At 36.9% G+C, this 19,883-nt stretch overlaps 1 protein-coding gene and 2 pseudogenes across 1 annotated transcript; 1 reads left to right on the forward strand and 2 right to left on the reverse strand.

The window, feature by feature from the left end:
• The first annotated feature begins 1,087 nt into the window (after positions 1-1,087).
• Positions 1,088-9,084, forward strand: LOC104440428 (annotated as a pseudogene).
• Positions 9,085-10,823: 1,739 nt separating this feature from the next.
• Positions 10,824-11,875, reverse strand: LOC104440427 (annotated as a pseudogene).
• A 4,247-nt stretch (positions 11,876-16,122) lies between these two features.
• LOC104438367 (secoisolariciresinol dehydrogenase-like) lies at positions 16,123-17,557 on the reverse strand. Its single transcript, XM_039308125.1, has 2 exons — positions 17,359-17,557; positions 16,123-17,042 (listed from the first exon to the last, which is right to left on the reverse strand). Exons 1-2 carry the CDS (start codon positions 17,394-17,396, stop codon positions 16,268-16,270), a joined length of 813 nt encoding a protein of 270 aa, XP_039164059.1. The 5' UTR covers positions 17,397-17,557; the 3' UTR covers positions 16,123-16,267.
• Between the last annotated feature and the right edge of the window lie 2,326 nt (positions 17,558-19,883).

Raw genomic sequence — 19,883 nt, forward strand, 5'->3', positions numbered from 1 at the left:
CTCGGTACATTTTCTAATTATTTTCAAAAATATTTACAAAGTAATTTGGATTAATTTTTAGCTTAAATCACTAACATGCAAGGGCGATCATGCAGGTTGTGCAATCAATTGTTGTAACACTTAATAATCCAAACTATTAAATAAATTGCTGGAATAGGGTAATAATTTAAATATCTCAAGCAAGCAAAGCATAACCCTACCCATTAATTTCTAAATTATTGCGAAGTATTAATTAAAAACGCAGAGCCTAACATTCCTAGATAATTAATTCCTTTTGAGTTTTTTATTAATGAAAATTAAACTATATGCAAGGCATAAAATGCAGTCTTAACTACATGACACTAATTTAATTTGATGGGTGACATGCAATTTATCTAACTGTCCTAATTCTAGTGACAAGTAAAACTATGGAAAACTATTTTAACATAACTTGTAATTTAATATAAATGACCTTAAACATGCAATTATTAAATGACATTATTTTGGCATTTGATGGCATGTTATATGACATAACATTCATGACATGGCATAAGTGGTTGACCTAACATATGACATTGCATGTGATATAATGTGGCGATGATGATGCAACTAATTTTAAATAACACACTATTTTTTATGATTTTTTTTTAAATTAAAGATATGAGACTATCTAAAATGCAAGATTACTTAATTTAAATTAGAACTTAATTTTGATTAAATCCTATTCTAAATTGAAAACCTTCCTAAATTACTAGATATTTCCTAAGCATGCAATTCTAACTAGGAAGTTAAACTATTTATATGCAATGTAACATTTTTGTTTTTTTTTTTTAAGAACGAATTCCATCAAATTAACGACATAAAATATATTAAATCCACATCAAGATTCAAAACAAAAAAAATAAAAATCAACATAATAAAAACTGATCTGACATCTCGCTGCTCATAGTAGTGATTATCTCCTTAATTGGATATTGTCTAAAATCAAAACAAATCAAGTTAGATTTGATGAATCTCAAATATCACAAATTAAGCAATGAATTATTGTAACTGAAATTGGTTAAGAAAATTACTTAGTTTGGAAGATTTGTTTATGTAAACGGGGCTGATGACCACCGATTACGGTGGTCGACGTAAGGATCATGGTGACATGGCTAGGATGACGATTGGACTAGGGCCGGTCGGCCGCCCGAGGACTTTCCGAGTCACCCAAGAACCTGTAATAACACTGATCAAATTGTTGAAACCATGACAGGGTTGCCGGGATTCACTGGAGCTCGCCAGAAAAGGAACTCCTCGGAAAAGGACTCCTCGATTGGGCCGCGTTCGCTCCACGTAGTCGTCGTGACGCCAACGTCTAACGACAAAAAGAAGCGTTATGCTGCTTCTTTGAGTTTTAACTGGAACTAAACTTGAGCTGCACGCATCCCGATGCATAAAATATGTGTGGTCCTTACCCATTTTTATCCGATTAGAGTCTTCGAAACAAATTCCATGACATCCTTGCCATTGCCAAGCCAGGCAGGTGTTTGCTACTAGAAAGGTCAATTAATGTCGCCCAAAAATAGGAAAGAAAAAAAGAATAATAGAACTAGAACCGAGACAGAGCAGCGAATGGGCTCTTTCTTCTCTCGTCGTTTCTGTCTGGTGGTGGAAGATCGTTTTCTTATCGGCAGTGGGGACTCATTGAGTAGGATGTTCTTGTTAAATTGCGAGGACAGCATTACTGGCTCCACTTATAATAGGAATTGAGCTTTTTCCTTCGCCCTGTGCAGCTCAAATAGGAGTATAGAGAGAAAGAGAGAGAGAGAGAAGGATGCAGGCTTTAAGCTCTACTCTGTTGTTCAGCAGAGACTTAACCGAGCAGCCGGTGCGTGGTCTCTACTCATTGATCTCCAACCATATCAATGTAGGGCATGCTTGGTGGCTTGATAGATGATGATTTCATCTGGCTTTGGCAGGTACTGTTTGAAGAGCATTCAGGAGTGAAAAAGGTGATCCTGAACCGGCCTTCCAAGTTGAAAACCCCCACTTTCGAAATGGTACGTCCCTTTCTATTTTTCTTTACTCATTCATGTGTCTCCATTATTAATGTTGGCGGTTGTCTCCTCCGAGCACGCAGGTCTCTCAAATGTTTAGGAAGTTGCAAATGTACGAGGACGATCACACCGTGAACCTTGTCATCTTGAAGGTAATTAGATTTTGCATTTGTGTGTGTCCTTTCATTTCATTGAGTATGAAGTTTTGTAGAACCACTGTCAACTGTTCTAAAAGTTTTAAGTTGTAAAAAGACAATGTGGTTTAATATTTACATATTCCAACTCTGAGTTGCTATGGCATATTTACGTAAATTACACAAATTCATGTTCAATTTGCTATTATTTTTTCGTCTCAAGTATTAAATTTTGTTCGATTGACTAATTTTCATCACCAGCATGGAAGTTAAAAGGTACGCAGCTAAAAACAATGGTACGAGCATCGAACAAACAATTGTGCGTGTCCAGAGCACAAGCATGCACAAATCATTCATTTGTGCATGTCATATGGATGATTCGTACAACATCAAACAAACATTTGTGCACTTCATGAGTACTTTTAGGCTTCATTTGTTTAATGGAAACTAACTTATAGGAAACGATTTCCGAATTTTCCGATGTTTAATTCTTTAAAAATGAATTAGTTGGGGAAAATGCTTTCCATGAAGGGAAAAAAAATCTTCTAAGAAAGGGAGAAATATTTTCCACTTTTAATAAAAAGGAAAACATTTTCCTCACTTACTTTCTTTTATCTCACACCCATATCAAATCTTTCTTTTTCTTTTTAATCTTTTTTCATTTGAAAAAAAATTCAAAATTTTATTTCCTTTTCCTTTTTTCCTTTTTTTTTTCTTTTTTTGCCTTTTTTTTTTTGTAAAACTTTGTCTTGGCTGGTTGTTGGGCACAATGTTGCCGACGACTAGCCATAGGCAAGTCTTGAGCTCATCGGCCTTGGGCAAGCTCAAGGCTCAAGCTAGGTGAGTGGCAAGCTCGAGTCCTAGTTTGTTGCTGCCCGATCGGTGATGAGCTTGAGCCCTAAAATGCTGCTCACCCAATCGATAGCAAGCTAGGGCTCTAGGCTTGCCGCTCACAGGCTTGTTGATCTAGTGAGTAGCTAGCTCAAGGGCTTGGCATGCTCGCTCGCCTAGCTTGCCGATCTCGACGAGTGGTGAGCTTAGGCCTCGCCAGATCGGTGAGCGTGAGCCTCGGCTCGCCGATCCGGCAAGCATCTCGCGAGCTCGCTTGTCGATGACCGATTGACTAAGGAAGAAGAAGACAAAAACAAAGAAAAGAAAAATATAAATAAAAAATAAAAAATAATTTAAAAAATCGGTTTTTTAAAATAAAAAAATATTGAAAAAAGACTGTACGAAAGAAAAAATTTTCCTTATTGAATATCATAAAATATTTTTCCTTTCTTTTCAGGTTTTGGCTGAACACTAAAAAATAATTATATTTTCCTAGAATATGGCTTCTTGGTAAATATTTTTTAGAAACGTCACATTTTCCGCGAAAGGAACAGAGTTTTAGTTAGAAAAACACTAACTATAAAGTAGAGATGAAAAAAATAAAAATACATGAAGTAACGAGAGTAATCAAGATCATGTTATTTATTGAAAATTCCCTATCACTTGATAATGAGGTTCATATACTTCTTATATACATGTGATCTTCATTCATCTAATAGTTTAAGTTTTTGGACTGAAATTTCTGAAATTGCATTAGAGCTGGGTTTCACCACTTTCGCATGTCCATCCAATCTTATTAGTTAGATTCCACGTGTCACTCCTAATTTGATTTTTTTTTTTTGTGGTCATATTAATTCAATGTTGTAAATTAAGTCGGATCGCCATTGATTGCAATGGAATTTTAACTATTAGAATTGCACAATATGTGGAACGTAAAGAACACAGTAGGTGAGAGAAAAGAAGTGCAACACACCAGCAATTTTTTAGGTGGAAAACCCAAGATGGGAAAAACCATGGGAAGCTAATCCAGGAACTCTCCACTATAATCAAATGATTACAATTAACACTTTAACCGTGTTTCTCTCACAAGCTATCTAAAAACACACCTTCTCTTGAAAAATTCTCAAGAACTCTCATATTTACTCACGTTGTTGAAGACTTTTGTCATCTCTCTAGAGTATTTTCTAGTGCTCTTTAAATCTCCATCCAATCCTTTTATTTATAGTGGTAGACCTCCACCCAAATTAGGAATCTTGCCTTGATTGATAATCACCTCCCAATTAGAAACTTTCATGATTTATTGAATTCCTCTAATTTTGGTAGTCACTAGAATTATATCATGGTATTCTTCCTAAATAAGACTAATTCTTATTTAGATTTCTTCCTTTTCAGCGTCCTACCATATAAGACTCCCTTCCTATTATGTAAGCTTGATAAGTAATCTTCAGAATATTCCAAATCGACTCTCGAGCATGTTTGGCTACTCCCAACATCCGGTTTAAAGGTGTATTGAAATATCCACATCGCTTGACAATGGGGTTTATATGCTTTTTATATAAATATGGTCTACCCCCACCTAATAATCTAAACGTTTGGGTTTGACTTTATAACATTATTAATACTTTTTAGCAAAGGAATATGATGCACAAATGTAAATCATCATCGAAAACAACAAATGAACTTGCGTAATTGATTTGGTAACAAGAAAACGCATGCAAACAACTGGAGTTCCTTATATATCCAATTTAATCAATCTTCACATCCGGTCTGTCTACAAGCAAGATTTAATTAATTTGATGAGTAGATTAATCAAATATTTAGATGACTGCCACTTCAGTTTAGCTAAATACACACAATGATGAAAAGACGGCATCAAACATTTGTAATGATGGAAATAGGAGCAAACATCACTTGTATAACAAAGCATTTATGAGTGATTTTGTGAAAAGGAGAAAAAAATGATTATAAAAAACATGTGCGTGCCTTTTGTGATAAACAATGAGTTGGACACACATTGTTTTGATGTAAGTTCGTAAAGACATGTTATTTCACGTATGTATGAAGTGTATGAGGGATATGAGCAAGGTTGTGTTGTTTCGCTGAACTGATGTGTGCACATGAAGAGAAGCCTTGTATTGTGATATCAAATGATGCAATTTTTGGTAATTTAAAGGTTGTAAATTGCGGAGGGCATAACTGGAAGAGGAAAAGTTCAAACACATCCTCTAGAGTTTCACGTTTTAATAAACTGACTGGATTTAGGTTTCGATTAGATTAATTGGGTACATAAGTGTTGATTGTACATTGATAATATATTTTCTGGTATATGCGTTGGCTGATTCTTGTGACTTATGTAATTATTCACCTCTTGCTCAAATATTCATCAGGGAAATGGGAGATCATTTTGTGCGGGTGGTGATGTCGTGGGAATTATGTGCTCCATATTAACAGGTGATTAAATTTGAATCTGCTCTCTTTTAATCGTGTTTCATATAACTCTAACCTGTGAAAAATGCAAGAGAAATAAGACTACCCTAGTTAATGGCATGCAGTAATCTTGGCCAGAAACTAATCATAAACTGATGGAAGAAAATTTTGGGAGATCAATGAATCATATAAGAGTTAAAAGAAAATTCTAATGTTCATAAGAAAGACAAATAAAATTTGATAAACGATAACAAAAATTGATAAATTAAGGAAAAAGAACCAAATGGATATTGGTAAGTAACGTGAATGAGAGTTCGTAATCAAAATAGTTCGTAAGTCACTCATATAAAAATTGGTAATTTCATAGAGAGTTAGTAAATTTAAGGCATTGATAAGGAAACAAATAGGTGTGGTAAAAGATAGGAAAACAATTAGTGAAATGGAGAAGAGATGGTGATTTCATAAAAGCATTGTTGAGTTAATCATCAAATTGTTGGAATATCAGTTTACCGATGATATATTTCTACCGACAGTTTTTGACACTAACAACTCACTAAAAATCATCTGGCACGAAAAAATTAAATTTGTCTTATGGAACAATTAGATTATCCTATGAATATGCATACATATAATATCTACACACACATATATACAGATATTTAAGAGTCATGGGTAGACATTCTAATTAATGAATGTTTTGGGCTAAGTTTGACAGTTCCCACCTATTTTATCAAGATTAGAAATGCCTTCCATAAGCAAAGAAAACTCATTAATATACATTTTAATCTTATTATACAAATGATCTCTGACATTACTCGAACCTTCTAGGACATTGGAGCTTTGGAGCAAGCTACTACAAGAAATTGCTCAACCTGGATCACTTGATAGCTACCTATAAAAAGCCTCTGGTGAGATTGGAGGCTTTTCTTCTTATACAGCACTTTCGTGGCTGATGAACCAAAGCAACTGAACATTTTTCTGTCTATATGCATCATGCCGAAGGTATGCCTCATCAATGGCATTGTAATGGGTTTGGTGCTGGAATCTCCATGCACGGGAGCTTTAGAGTTGTCACGGAGAAGACGGTAAATAGTCCTTGTATATAACCTCATTCAGTATGAAAAACTGGACATAATGCTCCTGAATGATGATCGCATATGAGCTTTGTTCATCCTGATGTGTCTTCTGAGACATCTGATACAAACTTTCTGGTCAGTACAGAAGATGAATCTTCTGAAGAGTGTTTCGATTCATGCTGTCGCAGGTATTTGCAATGCCTGAAGCAACACTTGGACTTTTTCCGGATATGGGTGCATCTCATTTCCTATCCAAGCTTCCTGGTTACTTCGGTAATTTTTAACACCTCTTTCTTTTCCGTTCTTGAATTTCCCATGACACAGAACATATTTTGTCCTTTGTAGAAGGGAGTTGAAGAGGGAGAGAATTACATTGTATCAATCTTTTCATTTGTCGTCTTTGTGTTTGTGCCCCATCGACAAAATTTTAATTGCCAGTCAGTGTGTATAGTAAATCAATCTTACATATAGAGTATATTTTTCCATAATTTAGATTTTATAAGCGGTGTTATGTCGAGCAGGTGAATATCTAGGACTAACTGGAGCACGGCTAGATGGAGCAATGATGCTTGCATGTGGTCTTGCAACTCATTTTGTCTTTTCAAAGGTAACTAGTTAGTAGCCATTCCATAAATCGAGATTTAAAAAAGTAAGTCTACTTTTTACTATGATTTTATTTTGTATTCTATATATACGGCTCATTCCCTATGTTCTCCATAGGATCTTCCTCTTTTAGAACATGCTCTCTCTTCGGTTGATCCATCAAATGCATCAGAAATTTCATTTGTCATCAACAAATTTGCCCAAAAGTCCAATACGAAAGGGGAAGAGCTCCACAAAAGGTTACTAATATTCTGCTCTAGCATGTCACTTTCTTCCTATCGAATATAATCTCTTCATCGCAGCTAGTCAAGAAAATTCCAACCAGTCTTCATTGTTTGAATAGACTGAAGAGTATAAACAAATGTTTCTCAAGACAAACTGTGGAGGATATATTACATTCTATTGTAAGTATTTGTCGGTACGCTTTTTCCTTTTACCCGTTCTTTTTTAGCTACAAAGCAGCGACCGCGATAGTTTGCACAACTGAGATAACTATATGGTGCAGGAAAAGGAGTTGCTAGACAACTTGGCAGAGAATTGGATCGCCGTTGCAGTGAAGGGTATGAAGTCTGCTAGTCCGACCAGCCTAAAGGTTTTTCTAAGATCGGTAATATGCAAAACCGAAAGTATAATATCCAGCTTAGCGAAACATTTTACAAGTTAAACAGTTTTAAATGATAGCGAAATTCGACAGATACCTTCCTATTTTCAATTTCTACTCTTATAGCCTCGAAAGTATTCAGCAATTTGTGTTGGAATAGAATAGGAGCTATCTCATTATTGAAGTAACTCCTAGCGGAGTATATGGAATACGTGATTGTGTACATGGCATTTTTCAATTATTTATGTTTAACAATACGAGGAGCATGGCTTATTCCCTTCAACAACTTAAACAAATCATCGATTTTGACGATTAGATAAGAGAAGGACGTGGTCAGAGGATTGAACAATGTCTAGCTCGTGAGTACATCATCTTTTGCAACATCGTGCGAAGGAAGATCACCAATGACTTCTACGAGGTACTTCCAACATGAGTAATGATAGGGGATGTGATATAGTCATCTTTCTATCGAATTTCATTTACAAAGTGATGTCATGAAATCTAAATGGATATTTAAATATGTTGGACACATTCAATACCCAGTCACAAGCTTTAAATGGATATTTATCACATGGCTTTTGTAAGCAACTTTCTATTAACTGAGAAGTTGTTGCATGCACTATAGACCACATAGATCCATACCGACTCAGCTGTCGATTGCATGGGTCCAACTGTGGGGCCCACATAATCAACGGCGAAGATGATCAATATCTTTGTAACCGAGTATTCATCAAGCGCATTTGTCATTTTTCATGTATAGTATCCTCTACATCAGTTTGTGTGATGCATTGGTGAATCTGTTTTGGCGCAGGGCTCAAGGCGACTTTATTTGACAAGGACAAAAAGCCCAAGGTGCAAACGTCATCTACTTTATTTAGAAAGAGCAACAATGTATCATTTTACTTGACGTTGAATATGGTTATGACATACTACTTTAGACATCTTTTTTGTTTCATTCCCAAACCTTTCGATTGGTAATTGGCCTTATCCGTCATTAGTTGTATATTGGCTAAGCGAAGACGGACCAAATCATTAGTTTCTCTTAACTAATTTATGGGAGGGAAAAGGACATATGTTGCAATAACGAACTATAGTCTCTTGCACATTATTCTAGTAGTAAAAACTCATATACTTAACCTCAATGAGTTCAAGAGGAAATCTTTAAAGCCTCGCAGAGATTTGACATCCTATAATGGTCGGTAAAGTATAGTGTAAATTAGAATTATGTTAAGTAATAAATACGTTGTTGGTTTATTTCTTGACAGTTTTACCTTTTGGAACAAACGGTTTATCCTGAGCCTAATTTTAATTTGATGAACACAGTGGGAGCCCCCGAAGTTGGAGTCAGTCGGATGAGAGACGGTGGATATGCTATTCAAACCATTAGAGGATGAAGACGATTGGAATTGTCTACAGCTTCCTGCACGGTCCTCCAACTCAGTTGACCACGCGAGATCGAAGCTCTGAACAAATCCATATGAAATGTTTAAATAAGATGCAATTAAACTGTCATCTATGTTTCTTTTTATTTATCTATTTATGTATGGGGCCACTTATTTGAAACGTCAATAAGAACGTGGTACACTATTAAATAAGTTAATTTCAGTACTCTTAAGTCCTAATATTTCTCTTAAAGTGCGCTAGTACATGCTATATACAAGAATTTGTAACGACTTTCGTAAGTTGTTAACATCAGCACATGGTGTTAACTGTTAGCTACGCCTTAATGAATTTTTATTCAATCATAGCAAATTATGCCTTCCAAATGACAAATTATTCAGTAAATTTTCTGTCGACGCAAGGCTACTCTATAAAAGCCAAGTACAAGTAATACAAAGGAGCATTCGTAGTATAAACTTTATAGAAATTAAAAATTGTTCATGGGTAGCAATTTTAGAAGGGTTTGGTAGTAAATGTTGCGCGGATACAGTAGCTCCGTATGTGAATTAGTACATGTGACTGAACAATTGATAGCAAGTGTCAAAAGATTGGTAATTTAACAATAGTATGCCGACAATCCAAGTAACTATAATCACCAATGATAATTATCAAAACCTATTGGCATTAATATATATTGCAATGAGTTTTTATCTCTGAAATATGGATCAATATGTTTTTCGAAGGAAAGTTGTTTAAAAAATTTTAATTTATTGTTTTTATGTCAATTTAGTCATAAACATTTTAAACTTCTTACAAAAAAAAAAAAAAAACATTTTAATTGTGCTAATTAAGTACTAAACTTTTTTACATTTTGTTAATTGAATTCATTCGGATAATTTTTGTCGGAAAACACTGACGTAGATATCGACCGTCCCACATAACGTGACTGTCATTGATGTAGACAATTATTAATAATATTTTTAATTCTTTTGAATTTATTTATTTATTTTTCTTTTCTTTTTCTTTTTTGTCTTTTTCCCCCTTCCACCTCTTGTGGGTCCCTATGCCTTGGCAATGGTCAATGACTAACCAAAGGTGAGGGCTAGCAAGTCTGAGCCTTGCCCAACCACTAGCAAGGTTCGACTTGGCCGTCATTAGGCCAGGTTGGCCTTGCTATGGTTGGGTGGAGTGGTCGATGAGGTCCTTTCTAGCCCTCGCCTCTAGTCAGTCACTGAGGCCAACAACTTCCTAGAGGAAGAATGGAAAGGAAAAAAAAAAAAAAACAAGAAAAGAAGGAAAAAGAAAAAAAAAAAAAAAATTGCAAAAACATGAAAATCTTATTTAAAATGATCTATATCAGCATTGGTTAGAGGGATTCAAATGATAAAACATGAAAATATATAAAACTCAATTAGCACGATTAAAATGTAAAAGTGCAATAGATTTAGAATTTTTTTGACAAATTTTCTATTTTTTCAATCTGTCACTAGTAATAAGTAACTTGAAGACAGACGTAGCCCAAGGTATGCTCCAAAGTCTATTACTATATCAACTTGCCTAAACCCAAAAAGCAGCGCGACTTCCGGAGTCGGTTGCTACCCACCTTCTAGATTGGAGCTGTTTTTGAAATTTGAAACCTTTTGATTTCCTTTCAATTTGGACATGATAGTCACTAGACTTCTTATTTGACCCAAGGTACAAAGTGGAAGGACATGAACGGTACAATGATTAGGGCATGAAGAGGTGTTTTTCCTTAAGCACGAGAAAACAAGCCAAAGGCGGGATTGATGGCGGTGAAACCTCCATCCACAGGCGGCACTGATGGTGGTGAAGCCTCCATCCACAGCCAGATTGTGGCCACTGATGCACTTGGATTCATCCCTCCCCAGAAATACAGCAGCCTCCGCTACGTCTTCTTTCTGAAGACTCACACCATCCATGTTAGAATACACTCAAACTCCTGCATTCTCGTCGATTTGGAAGATCTTTTTTGTCAATGGTGTTAGAATGAAATAAGGTGAGAGATAGTTCATGCAAATTCCATATTAACCAAGCTCTGCAGCCACTTTTCTTGTGAGCACCAGGACGGCATGCTTCAAGCTGGTGTATGCATGGGATGCAACCCCTCCCTCGCTCGAGCAGATGCTTCCGACATTGATGATGCTTCCTCTTCATGACAGGATCATGGCTCGAGCTGCATGCTTGGTCCCTAGGAAGACACCCGTCAGGTTCACACTAACCACTTTCTCAAAGTCAGCCTTGTCATTGTCGAATATGCTAGCTTCGCTTGAGTCCCCGATTGCAGCATTGTTCACCATTATGTCCAGCTTTCCATGCTTGTCAACTGCAGTGGCAATGGCATTTTCGATGTCAGATTCGCTTGATACATCACAACGTACAAAGGATGCGGTCTCTAGCCCTAGATCCTCACACACGAACTTGCCCAAGTCATCGCGAATGTCAGCTATAATGACTCTAGCCCCATGCTTTGAGAAGAGCCTTGCGACAGATTCTCCTATGCCACCCGCCCCACCTGTGATGACTGCCACCTTTCCCTCAAGTCTTTAAAAAAAAAAAAAAAAAAAGAATATCATCTCAAACTTCATCTGATGCTGCCCAAGCAAAATCAAACTACTGTTTTGCGGTTTCCATAATGTTGAATCGCGCTTATTAAGGAATAGCGCACGTGAGGGTTCGTGCGGGAAAAGTTGCATACTTTGCTTGAACCTTTTACACGAAAAGCAATCGAGGCCTACAATGTGGATACCTTCTCGCGACTTGGGAGAGAAGTGCTCCTGTTGCCATCGTTTGCTCCGATACTAAATTATTGTGGTGTGAGGAGTGTGTGGGTATTGAGGCTTTGATCACTTGCTCCCAAGAATTTTTTATTTTATTTTATTGGATGAACAAATCAAGACTTCTACAAGACCACCATTCACTCTTACTTATTTCGATTTTCTTCCCTCTATCCCTTGTCTCTGGGGTGAAGCTATCACTCGTTCCTCAGGAGCTTTCTTATAGAGAACGAAAATTTCATTTTTCTTATTATTTTGTCCTTTTTCCCCTGCGCACGAGAATCCCATTTGCCCAACTTTTTGATTGGACCTGCCTTACTCAATTCCATCATTTTCTTCCTGATGCATTTAATTCCTATCTCCCTTCTTTTGATGGATTTAGAACCATAAGCTGTGTGGAAGAAAGCTTACACAATCAGCAAAGCTTGGGAGTTTGATATGGCTGACATCATTATTAGGACCGATACTAAAAAAATATTGTTCGAGTTTTAATCCTTCTATTCATGAGTGTTTTAAAGTGCATTGTTGAATTAATCATTGTTGGAGCTAGCTTGCAACTTCAAAGATTAGAGGCCCTTCGATGAAGACATGTTGGCAGCTATATCTAACTCTGCTACCGAGGACGACTACCAAGAATTTGAAGAGCATAAAAAATGAAGCAACTTAGCAGTTTGCCGCATCCTTTATCTATCTTAAAAGTTATTGTGTAATTTCTTATTAATTTTTTATTGTATTACAAAAAGAAGGGTCGAATTTGCCATAGAAAAAGCAAGCGAAGAGGAATGAACATCATGAGCTTATACAATTTCGGTGAGTGGGATTTGGTGTCCACTCAGAAAGAAGTGACCATGCAAACACCAGAGAAGCCAACTAGAATTGACAAGTATTGTTCAATCCCAATCCCCAGTGATACCCAAAGTTGACGTAATGTATCTCTCAGAAAGAATATTGTACTAATAAATTAAACACTCCCAAAAGCACACTTAAGAAGAGGGAAATGATCAAAAAACATAAATTCTAAACCTATCGGACAACCAATTAGTCATAAACCTTTTAATTTGGTTAATTTAATACTTTATCTTTTAGCGATTTGCCAATAAAGTTTTTTTGGCCAATGTTAGTAGAAAATCGCTAACGTGGATGTCGGCCATTTTATATGATTTGACCGGTGCTAACATAGACAATTTTTGCATTTCTTTTAAAAAGTTTTCTGAATATTTTGTTCCTTTTCTCTGTTCTTTTCTTTTCTTTTTGTTATTTCCTCTGTTGGAATTTTGGACCGGCAAGGCCCCCATGCCCTCCCTAGTAACCGACCACCGACCGCTCAGGAGGTCTCATTTTCACATGGATATTGTTTAGGCAATGCAATAAATTGGCTCCAAATTGAGAGCCCACTGCTAGCTAAATCAAGGGTCCATCTTTTGCTCCCGGTGGTTGCACCATTCCATCTTGATCTCATCGCGTGTGATCTATTGACATGACTTGTGACTAGCTAGCTGTCTGTCCATTCTTGAGTTTGCATCACAGAAATAATAGAAAGAGAGTCGGAACACCTTAACCTAGAGCTACATAATACTACAGGTCTTGACCGGCGCCGATGATTGATGACCTTGCCCCATTTCCATGTTCGATTCTTGTGGTCTTCCATCGAGCTAGTGTTTGGGAATAAATGTTATGGTTTTATTTTTTTTACCAAGTCTACAAATCAACTAAGCATACTAAATGATATTTGCTTATTGCAACTAGCGATTGAATAGTAAAATAGACAGAACAAGAAAATAAATCGAATACTAAAGCCCTGTTTGGTAACCATCCAAACATGGTCAAATTCTGATTTTTTGTTTCTAGAATCAGTTTGGGCTGAGAATCGCATTTGGTAAAATTTTTATTCTTGAGAACAGATTGAGAGTGGAATCAAGAACAAACAAAAAGTTGATTCTTATTCCGAAAACAAATTTGACAATCAAAAACCAACTCTTATTTTTCTTCCCTTTGCCATCTCGTGATCGTTGTTCACCCCCGCTTGCCGTCGCCCGCCACCGTTTGTCACCGTTCGCCGCCGCCACCGCCGATTGCCGCTCGCCGATCCGGCGAGCTTGCCAGAGGCTCGCAAGCTAGGGCGAGGTCCGGCGATCTGGTGAGGCCGAGCCTCGCCGGTGGTTGGGCTTGCCTCCGGCGAGCTCGCCGGACAGATCTGGTGAGGCCGAGCCTTGCCAGTGGCCAGGCAAGCCTCGCCGGGGCCGGGCAAGGCCCACCTAGCCCCTGAGGAGCGGCCGGGCTGGGCAAGCCTTGCGATGCCTAGCCTCGCCGGTGACCAGGCGAGCCTCGCCCAGCCTCGGCAAGGCTCAGTCAACAAGGGCCGGCGACGCTTTGGTGAGGTCGCCGGCCCTTGTCTGGCCGGTTGCCAATGCCAATCCCAAGAACCGACCACAAGAAGAATAAGAAGAATAGGAGAAAAAGGAAAAAAAAAAAAAAAAAAAGCAAAAAGGAAAAAGAAAAGAAAAAAAATGAAAAAAGTAAAAATTTATTTAAAAATTAAAAGAAATTGATTTGGAACATAATCAATTAGCACAATACATCAAACACAATTCTATTACAGAATCAGAAATTTTGGATAGTTATCAAACATGTTCTTTTACTCAAAATCAGTTCCCGGAAACAGAATATAATATAATCATTTCTGATCATAATCTGTTCTCGAGAACATAATCGTTATCAAACGTGCCCTAAATTTATGTAGTTTGATTTAGTCAGTGTGACCTACGTCTATGCAGGAGCATAAAAAAAATAAGCAATACAATGCACATTACAACCATACTCAAGTCACTCAAACACGTTCGGTGTCTTTCAATCTTAATTATACTCAACAACTCACATAGTATTGAGCTCTATAATTCTTCACGAAATAATCTCTTAGTCTCATAAAGGAATTAAATATAAATTTTATCATAAGATTGTATTTGACTTCAACACCTAAGTTGTTGGTGAGAATGTCCTTTGTCAAGAACTCGTGAAAACGAGGCTGCTCCGCATTCACATCAAGACGGCCACGCTCCCAAGGTTTCCACAACCATGTATTCATATATCATAATTGGAGAAGAAAATTAAATATAAGTATGACCCTACATGGCAGAGGAATTCAACATAAATAACAAAATTCTCTAATAGTATCTGTTGTGACCTTCCTAAAAGTAAATCATCAAACGAAAAGCTAATGAATTACTGAGCTCAAAGACTTAATATGGACTCTCCCAAGTCCTACCAATGCAATTGGTACTCAAATTAATCAATTTAAGCATGCAATTTCATCCAATTAGGAGTCCCCATTAATCAATTAGAGTCAATTAGAAACCCAAATAAATTATGTGATAATACTTTTACGAGCTAAAGATTCAATAGGTTTGGAGACTTGATTATGCTAGATTAATTTAATGCTCTTTCGATATATTTTCTATTTATTTCAAAAACATTTTGCAAACAATTTTGATTAATTTTTAGCCTAAACCATCAAAATGCAATAATGATCATGCGAGTACACAATCAATTAGTGTAACACTCAATAAACCAAAGTGTTAAATAAATTGCCATAATAGGATATCTCAAGCAAGCAAAGCATAACCCTACCAATTAATTTTCAAATTATGATGAATAAAATTCAATGCTTAGCCTAACATGATTTTTAGAGAATTATTCTTTTTGAGTTTGTTAAATGAAAATTAAACTGCAAGGCATAGAATGCAACTTTAATTCTAAATTATATTCGCGTGATACTAATTTAACATGACGTGTGACATGCAATTTATCTAAATGTCATAATTCTAATGACAAGTAAAAATATTGAAAATTATTTCAACGCAATTTAAACTTAATAACCCTAAACATGCTATCATCAAATGACATGATTTGATGGAGGTTATTGATTAGAGGACAGATGATATGACATATTATGACAAGATGACATGACATTCATAACATGTCATATGAGCGACTTGACATATCACATGGCATGTGATATGATGTGGCAATGATAATACGGCTTATTTTATATGACATGCTATACTTTCATGACTCTTCTAAATGAAGATATGAGACTATCTAAAATAGAAGATCAATTAAATTAGAAAATAATATTGATTAAATCAAGAATCTTTACTATTGCTATTAACTTACATAAACCCAAAAGATAGTGCAACTTCCAGAGTCGGTCTCCACCCAACTTTTAGATTTGAGCTGTTTTGAAATTTGAAACCTTCGGATTGCTTTTCAATTTCGACATAATAGTCATTAGACTTTTTATTGGACAAAAAGTACAAAGTGGGAGGACATGAAGGGTACAATAATTCAGACCAAAAAAACAAAACAAAGAAGGGTACAATAATTAGGGCATGAAGCGGTGTTTTTCTCAAGCACGAGCAAACAAGCCAAAGGCCGGATTGATGGTGGTGAAGCCTCCATCCACTGCCAGATTGTGGCCACTCACGTACTTGGACTCATCGCTCCCCAAATACAGAGCAGCCTCCGCTACGTCTTCCTGCCGTAGAGTCACCCCATCCATGTTAGAATACACTCGGACTCCTGCATCCTCGTCAATTTGGAAGATCGCCTTCGTCAATGGCGTTAGAATGAAGTAAGGTGAGAGACAATTTATGCGAACTCCATATCGGCCAAGCTCCGCAGCCACATTTCTTGTGAGCCCCAGGACGGCATGCTTCGAGCTGGTGTATGCATGGGATGCAACCCCTCCGACACTCGAGCAGACGCTTCCGAGATTGATTATGCTTCCTCTTTGTGACGGGATCATGGCTCGAGCGGCATGCTTGGTCCCTAGGAAGACGCCCGTCAGGTTCACGCTAATCACTTTCTCAAAGTCAGCCTTGTCATTGTCCAATATACTGGCTTTGCTTGGGTCCCCGATCGCAGCATTGTTCACCATTATGTCCAGCTTTCCATGCTTGTCAACTGCAGTGGCAATGGCATTTTTGATGTCGGATTCGCTTGATACATCACAATGTACAAAGGATGCGGTCTCTGGCCCTAGATCCTTGCACACAGACTTGCCCAAGTCATCGCGAATGTCGGCTATAATGACTCTAGCCCCATGCTTTGAGAACAGACTCGCGGTAGATTCTCCTATGCCACCCGCCCCACCAGTGATCACTGCCACCTTTCCCTCTAGTCTGAAAAGAAAAATAATCATCTCAAACTTCATCTATATGTGCCTATGTGAATATGTGGATGTCTAAGTTGTGGAAGCAAAACTCCATATTGTTTTTCTTTTGGAAGATCGATTGAGAACAACGTTATGATTACAAGGAAACTGAGCTAAGAAGTCTCACTTAATGGAGCAAAATCAAACTACTGTCTTGCAGTTTCCATGATGTTTAATCATGCTTATTAAGGATTCGTGTGGGAAAAGTTGATTACAAAAAAACTCAGATAAAAAGTTGTGTATTTTGCTGCCCAAACAAAATCCAATTCATAAAACGTGGATACCTTCTTGCAGCTTGGGAGAGAAGTGCCCCTGTTGCCATAGTTTGCTCCGATGCTAAATTGTTGTGGTCTGAGTAGTGTGTGGGTATTCAGGTTTTGATCACTTGCTCACAAGAATTTTCTTTTGGATGAACAAATCAAGACCGCTACACAACCACCAGCTCCCTCTTACTTCGATTTTTTTCCCTGTTTCCCTTGTCTCTATTTGTGAAGTTGTGACTCCCTCCTCAGTCCTCAGGAGCTCTCTTATAGAGAGCATTATGATGGATAATCGTCGTGTTACAAAAACTTCATTTTTCTTAGGGTTAATACCCTAAGAAATCCTAAACTGATACATTTGTGACAAATTTATCCCAAACTATTTTTTTGACCATGAAAAATCTCAAAGCGGTACATCCGTGACAAATTTATCCCGACTCGACCATCAAAAACCCTAAACTAGTACATTTATGACAAATTTACCAAAAACTAATTTATTCAACTGCAAAAAACCCTAAACTAGTAAATTTGTGACAAATATATCCTCCGCTAAATTGTATTAATACCACAAAAAAAATCACAAAAATTGTAAACTGTGACAAACGAAGCGTAAAATCCCAAATTTGTATACCAGTCAACTATCACGTGTCATTTAACTTAATAATTTTATAGTACAATTTAACGAAAACTAACAAAGAGTAAATTTATCACAAGTGTACCAGTTTGGAGTAAATTTGTCAAATGTATATCAGTTTGGGATTTTTGGTAGTCAAAAAAATAGTTTGAGGTAAATTTGTCACCGGTGTACCAATAATTTTGTCCCTTTTTCCCCATACGCACGAGAATCACGTTTTGCCCAATTTTTTTGGCTGGACTTGGCTTGTACTCTGTCCTTTTCTTCTTGATGCATTTGATTCCTTTGTCTCTCTTCTTCTGATGGATTTAGAACCACATGTTGTGTGGATGAAAGCTTTCCCATTCATCGCCGTCGGTGCAATAATATATGCTTGGGAGTCATGTCACGGAAGATGTGCTAAAAATATGAATATGATCAATTATATATGCATTTGATTTTCTATGTCTCCCTTCTTTTGATGGATTTAGGGTGGATTTGGTTCAACTTTAGCACATGCAATTCATTTTTAGGCAAATTTACCCATTCATTTTTGGGATTAATGACTGGTTATTATATTAATTCTACTCCAACTCTATTATTGTCTGGAAAAATGCCTTTCAAGCTTTTGTTTGGGAAACCCCCGGATTATGCTCATTTGTGAGTTTTTAGAACATTATGCTATGCTCACAAAATGTTGAAGGGCAAAAATAAATTCGATGAAAGCGCAAGAAAATGTGTATTTTTGAGATATTCGTATGGTACAAAGGGTTGGGATGATTTTGATTTGGAAATTGAAGAGTTATTGGTATCTCGCAATGTTGAATCTATGAGGAGAATTTCCCATTTGCTCAGCAATCTACACATGAGACTCAAGACTCTCCTCCTCTTTTGACACCAATTTGTGAGCTAGATCCTATTAATGAGGGCGGGAATCGATCTTAGAGGGAGGAAGAAAGGATACCAAGCCAAGTTCCAAAAATAAATGGGTAAACAATGATATAGGATTGTGATAGTACAGTCCAAGTTGACGAGCAACCCAACAAGCAACCCGATGACCAAATTCAAGGCCCAAATCCCCCTACACGACAGAAAAGCCAACTAACCCATCTACAAGATTATGTGTGCCATGTGGTCCAAATGAAGGCCCCAACTCCTTAACCCACTTCGTTGATATCTTCAATTACGATCTATCCAATTGAGAAGTCTATTTCTTATGAACAACTTACTAAGCCTGACATCGCCTTTTTAGTTGTTGTGGATTGTGATATTGAACCTAGGAATTACACTGAGGCTATTAAAAATCCTTTGTAAAGAGAAGTGATGGCAGCAGAAATTAAAACCCCCGAAATAATAAGACTTGGACTCTAGCAACTTTGTTGGAGGGTAAGAAATCCATAGGGTACAAGTGGGTTTACAAAATCAAGCGTCGAGTTGTTAGTAGTATTGAGCGATATAAAGCTCGTTTTGGTGTCGATGGAAAGGAGAAAAATTCATAAAAAAATATTAAAAAAATATTACAATCAACATCGATCATACCACGTAAGATAGTTGGTGCCCACTTCAGTAATTTCCGACCTAAATTAGCTTGATGGACTGAATTATTAACAATGTGAAAGGAGTTAGAGTCCAATTGAAAAGTTTAAAACTAAATTAATATTGATGTAATAAGTTTAGAATTTTTTTAGTATTTTCCCTCTCTTTCTTAATAGTAGGGCATTGCACATAAACACTCCTTTGGACATATCAAAGCATATAGATGGAATGAAAACAAAGCCTAATCTTTGTAGCCCACCTCCCTTAGAGACCATTTGAAGTGGGCTTACAACATGCACATCGGGCTTTAGAATCCTTTTGAGTTGCATCGTGTGAAGCAAAAAGGACAATACAAACCTTGTATTACAAGGGGACAAATCAAGGTTCAAAGAAGAGCAAA

Source organism: Eucalyptus grandis, chromosome 3, assembly GCF_016545825.1.
Source record: "Eucalyptus grandis isolate ANBG69807.140 chromosome 3, ASM1654582v1, whole genome shotgun sequence".
In the NCBI taxonomy this organism is placed as follows: Eukaryota; Viridiplantae; Streptophyta; class Magnoliopsida; order Myrtales; family Myrtaceae; genus Eucalyptus; species Eucalyptus grandis.

What these genes read in the sequence shown, in the direction of transcription:
- LOC104438367 (XM_039308125.1), bottom strand. Translation starts at nt 17,396, where the DNA reads ATGGCAACAGGGGCACTTCTCTCCCAAGCTGCAAGAAG. An exon ending in CTCTCCCAAGCTGCAAGAAG is followed by an intron (nt 17,043 to 17,358) that starts GTATCCACGTTT and finishes TTTTCTTTTCAG; the next exon opens with ACTAGAGGGAAAGGTGGCAG.